Genomic DNA, 11060 nt, shown 5'->3' with positions numbered 1-11060 from the left:
CTTATTCTAATTCTATCTCGTAGAGATAGAAACGTTGTTTTCGAAAGACCCTTAGCTTAGGAGCAATAAATCAAAACAATTATGGAAAAAGGAAATACGATGGTGAACGACACGCACAAATAACAAGAGAAACAATACAGGACATTCATGGGAAAAAATGCTAATACTACGACAAACATTGTGCTCCTGACTATCACTCATCCTATCCCGCGAAGGATACAACTTTAAATAGGAGGATATAAATGTCACACATTAGAATAAATGAATTTTAAAATTTAGAATTCATAAAATTCAAATTCTGACTCTGTCTATAAAGTGTACGTAGAATATGATCATAATGTTTTGACTACATCTTTTGAATATTAGAAGTTTCACAACATAATATTCAAAATCTAATTATTAAAATTCTGACTCCATCTCAAAATAATTACGATTACCTGTATGAGCGATAATAATCATATGTAAGTCTAGCTCCATTATCAAAAGTAACTACACTGGTTTGTAACACACCCCATGACACAAGAAGAGTAGCACTTGTTATAACTCTAGCACCTAATGTAATTAATGGTATTTTTGATGATGAAGAAGAAGATTTTACATCAAAATTATATTGAGGATAATTTGACATTTTAATTTCCTAATAAATTTAAAATTAAGCTTTTAATTCTATCATATAATTCCCTAATATGATGGTCCTTTTATATATACTCTCTACAAGAAGCTTCAATTATTAATTTAATTACTTTTTAAAAAGTCATATGTTTTGACCCAAAACGTCGATTAAATCGAAAATTGTCTCTTTGTTTTCTTAATTAGTGTATGTTATTGTTGGATTATTGGGAAAAAACAAATAGATAGTGTATTAGATTGTTTTATTTTCTTTAATTTGCCGGCCACGTATGTTAATTGGAGTACAAGTTAATTGGTTCAAGATTTTTACATTATTTTGATGTTGTGGGGTCTGTCTATTTCCTAAATGATTTAATTATCGTTGTACTCATAACTGGATTTACAATTAAATATCTAAGGTTGTTAGATTCATCAATATTCGTACTTAATCATACAAACATTACAGTCGTATTTACTAATTCTTCTTATAGTTTGAAAAAATTATAAATTGTCTCACTAATTAATACTTTCATACCAAATTTTAAGTCATGAGATACACCTAGATACATGTATTTTTGCTACCAAATACACTGATTGGGTGAGAGGCGAGCGAGAGAAGGAGAGAGTCAAGCGAAAGGGTGGGAGCGAGTGAGATAGTCTATGTATCTCATATACAATTAAGCTATATACTTGTATCTTGGATACCTGATACATTATGAAATACATAAAGAGAGAGGCGAGCCAGAAAGTCAAATACATGTGAATTCACTTGGATACAATGTATTTGAAATAAATTACACTTAATTTTGACCCTATGTATCCAAAATACATGTATGTAGATGCGCCAGATACATGTATTCGAAGTTCAAATTCTGATAAAATTCGTATTATTATAAATTCACGTAAAGAGAAGTAATTTGCTCCTAAATTAGTGAAATTTATGTTGTTTCACTAAAGTTTAAGACTTGTATCCTTATATACCAACAATTTAAATCCTCAGTATTTTATCAATATGAAATTTTCTTAGAGTACACAAAACGAAATATATGTTTCCAATTGATTAGTGGCAAATGTTTAGTAGTTATATTCTTATATATATATTGATGGAATAAAGTGAGAAAAGAAAAAATAGTAGAATTTTCACTCAGATAAATTAGGAAACTTTCTAATATTTAAGTGAGAATTTATTTTTCATCACGTATTTTTTTATTTAATTGATTCGATAAAAAGTGAATGAAAAAATTCACATTTCATAACATAATTTTTCTTCTAATTCACAATAAAAAACATATATTTCAAAAATGTCAATATGAAATCTTATTTTAATTCGATACGTCAATTATCTTTTTGTTATTTTAATTTAGTCCGTTTATTATTGGATTCTTGGATAGTACAAAAAAATTAGTTTGCCGGCAACGTTTACAAACACAAGTTATTTGCAACCATCCAAGTCAAGTAGAAACTACGGCTACTCACAAAGTGTTAGGATATACTATTAATCATGCGTTTTGATATAGTATTATTATTGAACAATTGTTTATTCATTTAATTTAATAAAGTGTTACATTAAATAGATCAATTGTCATATATGTGTCCTTAACTTATATAGTAGATGATTTGGTGTATAGAGTTTAAGCTTATACACAGAAGATTAAATCATCGGTTCTTATAAGTTAAAAGTTATAGTTCACAATCATAGATGGAAATTTTGGACAAAACCATCAGAAAGATTGTAGCACGAGATTAAATGTAATTTATCTTGATTATGAGAATGGTATAGTTCTAACTTCTCGTGCTAGTGCATTTTGTATGTATTGAACGGGACCAAGCAGAGATAGATGTTTTAGACTGACTGATAAAAACATATTCTCTAAACTGTTAAATGTACTTATATTCTTAATCTTGATATAACGATTATGATCTGTATATATTAATTATTGTTTTGATTTATTAAAAGGTGAGATTCTGAGATGGGTCAATATGCCTGGTAGATTGGATGATAATAATATATATTGGTGAAATAATTAGTTAGTTGATGGAATCCATGTCTCAGTATAGAGATTGATGATACACCTTTTTATGAGAAACTTATAAGTTTTCATGTGTAAACCCGGCCGGTAGATTTATGAATCTGGCACATGAAATAAGTTAAGTGTTGCTCTAAAGGAAATTAATCATTGAATTAAATTCGTCAGTAAATTCATTTATTGATTAGTATCTGGAATCTTAACATGGGGAATTACATAAGTGTTTAATGGTGAATTTCGAAATATAAATAGAGGAGAGCAATTACGAATTTTTAGTGGAATGATTTGTAATTTATTATGGTAAGAATAATTCAAATTAATTATTTGGAATTATTTCCATAATAGGAAGCCTCAGTAATAAATTCTGTGGTCCCTCCAGTGCCCAATTGAACTAGAACTCAGAATCCTATTTTCTAGTAGAAGAAGGAAAAGTAACGTGTATATTTTCCTCCAAGAAAAAAACGTGAGTTTTGGGGTTTTCTTGAAGAATAAGGATTTATACTTTCTTCTCCTTTTTGGACTAGGAAGACATCTCTATAAGTAGAGATTCTTCTAACCTAGAAAGAAAATTCAGTATTCTATACGATACTTGCCCACCCAAGTATTGAGAGAGTTCAATTGTTATTTGGGATCACTGTAGAAGACTGTAGAGCTGGAGTTAGATTTGCTTCAAGATATCTGCACACGCTTCAAGAGGTAATCCTGAGTTAATTTTCAGCATACCTTGTATGTGATACGTATTTGTGATTGTTGTCTATACTAATGCAAGATGTATGATTCTGGAATGCTTCCGCTGTGAATGCTATTTTCTAACACAAAGGGCATAATATTGTATTTATCGGTGTGCAGATATGTTAAATTGATATTTAAATTAATCGTATTTATTGGTGTGCAGATATGCCAAATCGATATTTAAATTAATAAGATATTTATCATTATTTTTTAGTTAATCAATTAAAGAAATTTAATAGTTCCATTTTCAATTTAATTGATAAAAAATGTCTTTCTATTTTTTAAAAAAATTTATGTGAAATATAAATTCACACGATCCTAGCATAATGTACATCTTGTAAACGCATACAGAGGCGGATTCAAATATTTTATTTTGTTTATTTTGTTTTTTCAATTGTAATTGTATTTTTACCATCAATAAGTAATTTTTCATCCTTTATTAGGAAACTGAAATACGTAGTCGCCTTTATTAGTGAGCGTTTTACCTTCAATATAAAAAAATTCAATACGAATCCAAATTTAAACGAATTCCTATAAGAGTACTGAACATCAGATAAAAAAAAGAAGTCAGAATTTTGAAGTTTCCCACTGTTCTTGTCTAGTTATTTTATAACTTTTGCTTTTGTCCATATAGGCACAAGTTGAGAATAAAAAGTAAATAAAAACATTGTTCTAGATATCCTATAGAAAAATATTAATAATGTAGAGGTGACAAAAATGGCTTAATGTGATGTGAATAATTGACCTTAAAATGGAATCTAAGTTTTTGTAATTATTAACTTGTAATTAAGGAATCAAATTAATTTATCGTATACTTTAATTAATCTGGTATTGCGTTATTGATAGCACATATCGTCGTTATAATTTTCCATTAGTTAGATAACAAATTTATAGGAAAAGAATTGAAATGTTAGGAATTAGGATTAATTAAAATAGCAACATATTGAGGTTTTTAAAAGCTCTAGATATGTTGAGTTATTACAAACAGTTACCACATTAAATATATGTTCTCCGTTTCAATTTATATAATTAGAATTTCGAAATTCAGACAAAAAAAGATTTGTTTTCATATATTATTTAAATATCTTAAATTTTATTAATTATTGTATTTTATAGTACTTTTTACGTAATTTTTAAATATAAAAAAAAATATTTTAAAATATTAAAGATGACATGCCTGATTAAATTTTTTGATTCACGAAATTCAAATCGTGTCACGTAAATTGAAATTGTAAAGTTCTCGAGTGAAATAAAAGAGACTTGGAGTCTATATTTGGGCTTCAAATTTTATAGCACCAAAGTCTTGGAAAAATTGGCATAGCATGACATGTTATAGTTAAAATTGGCAATAAATAGCCCACTTATAATCTTTTAGCAAAACTAAGATTTGAAAATCTATTTGGCATTTATTAGCCATATTTTCTTTTACTCGAAAGTGGGGGTTTTTTTTTTCTTTTTTCTTCTAAAAAATTATTTTATTCCCTAATTTTCTCCAAACTTTTCTCAAGACATGTTTTTTCTTTCACCGATCCTTTATTTATTGAAAAGTAAAATTTTTATTCTTTCTTCTTCTCTTTTCTTATTTTAAACAATTCTTTGTTAATAATGGTTCTTTCAACATTTTTTTTACCTTCTTTTTTTTAAAAAATATTTTGACAATTCTTCATACATGCATATACTCTGTATTTGCTTAAATTTTCTCTTCCGTATTTACGTTCACCCAATGTATGATAATATACTAAATCGTTTCTTTTCATTGTTCTTGACTATATTTGCTCTTTCATATATATATATATATATATATATATATATATATATATATATTGAATCCGTCATTGCCAAAACTATATGGATTTTTTATTGTGGAATTGAAGATTTCAATTTAATTGGGAAAAAATTGAGATTATAATGTGTTATTTTTTTTATATTTATTTTCATGGGTAAAAGGGATCTCATGAGTTTTTTCGGAAAAATAAATCTTAATTCTATATTTTTTTTGGTGGTGTAAGTACAAAACAGTGTGTAACTTGAATGTAGAATCTGTTTATAGAATTTTATTTACTGCAATTCTTAAAATTTTTTACAAGAGAAAGTATTTGAAGATGCTTCATTAGTAATGCCATTTGGTTTGAATTACTAAAATAAAACACATATAATAATTGTATACATGATTGTGTATACATTGGTATAAAGTCATTCAATTTAATGTATACAACTAGTAGTTGAATCAATATTTAATGTATACAACTAGTAATTGAATCAATACATGAATTAGTCATATTTAATGTATACATAAATGTGTATACATTGCAGCAGAAACCATACGTTTAATTGTATACATAAACTAATTGAATGAATACACAACATTTTTATGTATACACAATCAACAATGTACACATAAATTTATAGTGTATTCATAAATATTCTTTGAGTGAAACATTATAAATAATACTGAACTGATTGAATACATTTGCCTAAGAAACTCGTTACATAAGTATATACATCATTTATTTTAGAGGATGTAGAATGTATACATAATTATTATTTTTAATTGATAATACCTTGACGTATTTAAACTTTTCACCTTAAATTGAAACATCATTTGAATAGCATAATTATTTTTATCATAGATATTAGTGAGAAAAAATTCTTGTAAACTTGACATTCTGTTAGTAAAGTTTTAGTAATACACTCAATAATATTGCATTCATTAAAATACAGTCTCTCGGACAATCATATGATTGTAACCAATAAAATATAAAGTGTTTGTGTTGTTGACACCAATAGCAATCAAATTGGTATTGATAATTCCATCTTCAACTTTAGCACTTGAAAGTGTAGAATGTATGCCAATAACTTTACAAGTTATACATGATGGATAGTATTTGAAAGTTTCCTATTCTTTCTTCAATTGTATGTATACTCGGAATTCTATATTGTTTCGTTTCAACATCGATATTGAAAAGTCGTTGATTTTAGAATGAAATTCAAAAGAATTAATAGAAGTATCAACATATAGAGGATTTGAAATCAATATCCGTATTGATACCCACCGCTTCTATGGAACAATCTACAAAATTATTATTACTATCCCATTCTCCATTATAATGAATCAAAACAATCAAAGGTGCCATTTATATCTTGATGCTTTTATTTGCTCTACATTGTTTTTTTTTTTTTTTTGAAGGTATACTAATAATGGAGTTGGGTTTGGAAATTTAAGGAAACTGAAATGCTAACTTCCTTAGTTATAGGAATTAAAATCACAGAAGAAAAATACAAATATTTAACTTCTGCTTTGAAAACATATACATAATATACATATATACAGTTACAATATTCGCGCGATTTCAATTAGAATGAGATGTTGTATATGCATGGATACAATGTTTTTCATTTTTTGTTTATATGTGCTTCTTTCCCTTTTCATTTTTTTTACACAACTACCTCTTTTTATAGTGGCTAAAATAATGATGCTTCCATATATTTAGATAAATCTTCACATTCTTGAGTTAGTTTAGTGAAAATTGTATATACATATTTATGATTGAGCATTGAGATACATTATTAGTACATGTTATCAATATCCATACACAAGATTCTTAAAACATGGGAATAATATTGCAAAAAAATAAGAAAGGTTGTTGACTAAATACAAATGCAGATGAATACTTGCACAAACAAAACAAGAAAGAATTTTACATTCTTTTGGTTTTTTTCTTCTTTTTTTCCTTTTTTTTTGTTTCTGGTTTGCTGTTTAGCCACTGTTGCTTGAACTACTTCCAGGCATTAGTTCTCTCAACATAGCCACAACTTGTAACATATTAGGCCTTTTTGATGCAAAATCCTCTACACATTGCATTGTTATCTCTAAGTACCTTACCATCTCTTTAACTTCTAAAACTTCTGCTTCATCATTCCCTTTAGTCACTGATAACAATTCTTGATCAATTACTTCCATTGATTTCCCTTCTCTTACTTTCATTTTCACCCATCCAACCAAGTTTGTGTCACCAAAATCTTCCTTATCTGTTGGCCTTTTCCCTGTCAAGAGTTCAAGAAGCACGACTCCAAACGAGTACACGTCACCCTTTGCTGTGCACCTAAAACTTTGATAGTACTCAGGTGGTACATATCCTGGTGTTCCTGCTAGTGTGGACACACTGAGGTGTGTGTCCAGTGCGCTTATCAGCCTTGCCATGCCAAAATCAGACACCCTGGCGTCCATTTCGTTGTCTAATAGCACGTTGCTTGACTTCATGTCGCGGTGTATGATGTGTGGGATGCAATTGTGGTGAAGGAAGCAGAGTCCTTTGGCTGCTCCTCTGGCTATTTTTTTCCTTTCCTCCCATGTTAGGATCCTTCTATCAGGCATTCTTGTCTTCCCGTGAAGCATTTCTTCTAGGCTGCCATATTCCATGAACTCGTAAACTAGAAGTCTTTCCTCACCAACCTTGCAGTATCCTAAGAGAGGTACAAGGTTCTTGTGCTTGATCTTTCCTAATGTCTCCATTTCAGCCATGAACTCTCGGTCACCTTGGCAACTTAACCTGATGAGTTTCTTGATTGCAACACTTGATCCATCCTTCAATGTTGCCTTGAAGACTTCTCCGAATCCTCCAGAACCGATGAGGCTTGCAGCTGAGAATCCATTCGTGGCCTCGATAAGTTGTGAGAACTTCAGCTTCCTAAGTTGTCTTTGGAAAGTTGCTACATTGATGCTTAATGGCTCCTTCTCTTTGTCAATCTTCCATGATGAAGCTGCATAGTTAGTACTCAAACTACTAAGCATTTTCACTCCTTCAGCCTCTCTACGCCTTGCACGCATAGCAATAGCCCAAACAATCAAAATGCATACTGAGGCAATGGAAATGAGAACTCCAAGAACAATGCTATTAGCCAATGATGCAGTTGAACTTCTTTTTCCTCCTCCTCCGTCTCCAGTATTCGTGGCAGGTGAGTTATACTGGCATTCAGACAATGGAACCCCACAGAGTCCTGGATTGTTTGCATATTGGCTTGCAGGAAGTGTACTAAGCTGACCCCTTTGTGGAATTTGTCCTGTCAATTCATTATTAGACAAGTCAATCTGCACCAAGAAAGAAAGAAGTGAAAACGAATCAGGAATTTGACCCTGCAATCTGTTATGTGATGCATCAAACACTCCCAAATTCTTTAGCCCTCCAAGTGATGAAGGAATCTCTCCTGACAAATGATTATGTGATATAACAAGAACTTGCAAAGCTATCATATCACCAAATTCATCAGGGATTTTCCCACGAAGCTCGTTGTACGAAAGATCAAGGTACTCGATAGTCTGATACCGAGTAAAAGCACTAAGAACTGGACCAGAATACAGCCTAGTGAAATCACAACTCTTTAATGATGGAACCTGTAAAAGCCTTTCAGGATGTATCCCATAGAACTCAAGCAATCCTCCAACGCCTCTGCACGAATTACCTACATTTCGGACAAACACCAAAGTGTTACCTGATAGAATCCCACTCAATGCTTTAGCCCCTTGCTGCCTACCAAGTCGCGGTGGGATCTCCCCGGTTAACCTATTGCTACTCAAATCCAACCAAACCAAGCTACTACAATTGACTAATTCACTTGGAATCTGACCACTCAAGCTATTATTTGCTAGTTGCAAAACAGCCAGCCTTGAAAGATGGCCAAATTCTTTAGGAATCTCACCACTTAGTCCATTACTTGTGAGAGCAATCCACTCAAGATTACCACAATTAAACAATTCAACTGGAATTTTCCCACTCAAGTAGTTGTTATTAAGTATAAGATTCTTCAAGTTGCTGCATTTTCCCAACTCTGCTGGTATGCTCCCTTCCAAACTATTGTACCAAGCAATAAGCTGCTCAAGTTTCTCAAGTTTTCCTAGCTCTGATGGAATCGAACCGTTCAAATAGTTCAAGCTAAAATCAATAGTCTTGAGCTGTGAACATTGAGACAATTGAGATGGAATTGGACCATAAAGTGAGTTATCAGGTGCTCTCAGTTCTTCCAATGATGAAGCTCCAGAGCATAAATCTGGTGGAATCATCCCATTGATCATGTTGGAGCTAAAGTCTACAACGCGGAGTTTCTTGCAATATGAAAGAGAAGCAGGAAATGAACCAGAAATCTTGTTACTACTCATTTGCAAAGACTCTAAAGAAGCTAAATTCTGTAGGATGGAATCAGGGAATGGACCGGTTAGATTATTATTCGACAAATCAAGATTTTGAAGAGAAGAACATGATGAGAATGAATTCGGGATTGAACCAGTGATATTGTTATTAGAAAACTTGAGTTCCACAAGTGAACTACATGAGTTTCCTAATTCAGATGGGATCCAACCGGATAAATGATTCTTAGAAAGATCCAATCTTTGCAAACTTATAAGCTCACCAAAAGAAGTTGGAATTGAACCAGAGAAGAAATTCTCAGACAAAACCAATTCTTGAAGAGTTGTACAATTAGATAAAGCAGAAGGAATTGAATCCATTATCTGATTCCCTGACAAATCGAGTCGTAACAATGAATTACAACTCTCAATCTTGATATCAGAAATTGATCCTGTAAGATTATTATAGTCCATTGCAAGATACTGTAACTTATCAGTATGCAACAAGAAATTCTGAGGCAAAGAACCTGTTATGTTATTGAAAGAAAGACTAACATATTCAAGATTTGGACATTTTGCAAAGAAATTCTCAGGTACATAGCCTGCTAAGCCAGTGAATGAAAGTTCAAGTTGTTTCAAACTATAAGGTAACTGAGTTAAAGAGGTTGATGCATTTACATAAAACGAATTCGATGATAGATTAAGGACAGTTAACATATCTAGAGAATTGAAAGGAGAAAAAGAAACCTCTCCAACAAGTTCAGATTGTTGAAGATCAAGATTTGTTACTCTTCCAAGACTATTGCAAGTTACACCATTCCATGAACATGGATTGTTTTTAAGTTGCCATCCTGATAAAACACCAGAAGGGTCTTTTTGTATCATGTTCTTGAATAGCAAGAGTGATTCAGCATCAGTTTTGATTGAGGAAGATACCGCGTTTACGGATGCAAGAATCAAGGAAAAAAACAAGACAATGAGCAATGTTATAGCAGAGTTGGTGTTCATGTTGTTCATGATGCATAGAGAAAATAGATAGATAGAAAAAAAAAATGAAAGAAGAGAGCTTAGAGAGTAAGCTTTTAGTGAGTGTTGGAAGATGATTGTGTTTTTTTTGAGAAGAAAATGAATGTCAAAAGGAGTAAAGAGAGTGCTTACTATGATGACAAAAATTCCTCATAGTGCAAAGTAGAAGAGCTAACTTTTGAAAAAGTAGTTGTCTTTCCTTTTTTTAATTTTGTGTTTTGAGTACAACAACCACCAGTACTCGACGAGAGGGAGTTGCTCGGATGGTAAGCACCCCTCACTTCCAACCCAAATGTTGCGAGTTCGAGTCACCAAGGGAGCAAAAAGGGATGGGAGTTCCTAGGGAGGGTAAAAAAAAAAAAAACCAGTACTCGGTGTAATTTTTTTTCTGCATCTTTTTTTTTTTGTCATTTCATTTGTAAAATATGAAAAATATTCACTAGTACTCTCATTTAACACCAAAAGTATTATCTTCTAGACTTTTCTCATGACAAAATTGTCAAGTTAAATATAAAAAATATGATACTAATTTCAATTAAGGAAAT

General features: G+C 31.1%; 1 protein-coding gene across 1 annotated transcript; it reads right to left on the bottom strand.

The window, feature by feature from the left end:
* Positions 1-6972: 6972 nt before the first annotated feature.
* Positions 6973-10608, bottom strand: LOC125855438 (serine/threonine-protein kinase BRI1-like 2). The gene has a single exon (XM_049535161.1). It carries the CDS (start codon positions 10504-10506, stop codon positions 7126-7128), a length of 3381 nt encoding a protein of 1126 aa, XP_049391118.1. The 5' UTR covers positions 10507-10608; the 3' UTR covers positions 6973-7125.
* Positions 10609-11060: the final 452 nt, after the last annotated feature.

The sequence above is a fragment of the Solanum stenotomum genome, chromosome 2, assembly GCF_019186545.1.
Source record: "Solanum stenotomum isolate F172 chromosome 2, ASM1918654v1, whole genome shotgun sequence".
Classification (NCBI taxonomy): domain Eukaryota; kingdom Viridiplantae; phylum Streptophyta; class Magnoliopsida; order Solanales; family Solanaceae; genus Solanum; species Solanum stenotomum.
Note: the sequence above shows the minus strand (reverse complement) of the source record. Positions and strands in the feature narration are given on the sequence as shown.

Bases quoted from the DNA above. Each gene is read 5' to 3' on its own strand.
- LOC125855438 (XM_049535161.1), bottom strand. From the start codon at position 10,506: ATGAACAACATGAACACCAACTCTGCTATAACATTGCTCATTGTCTTG.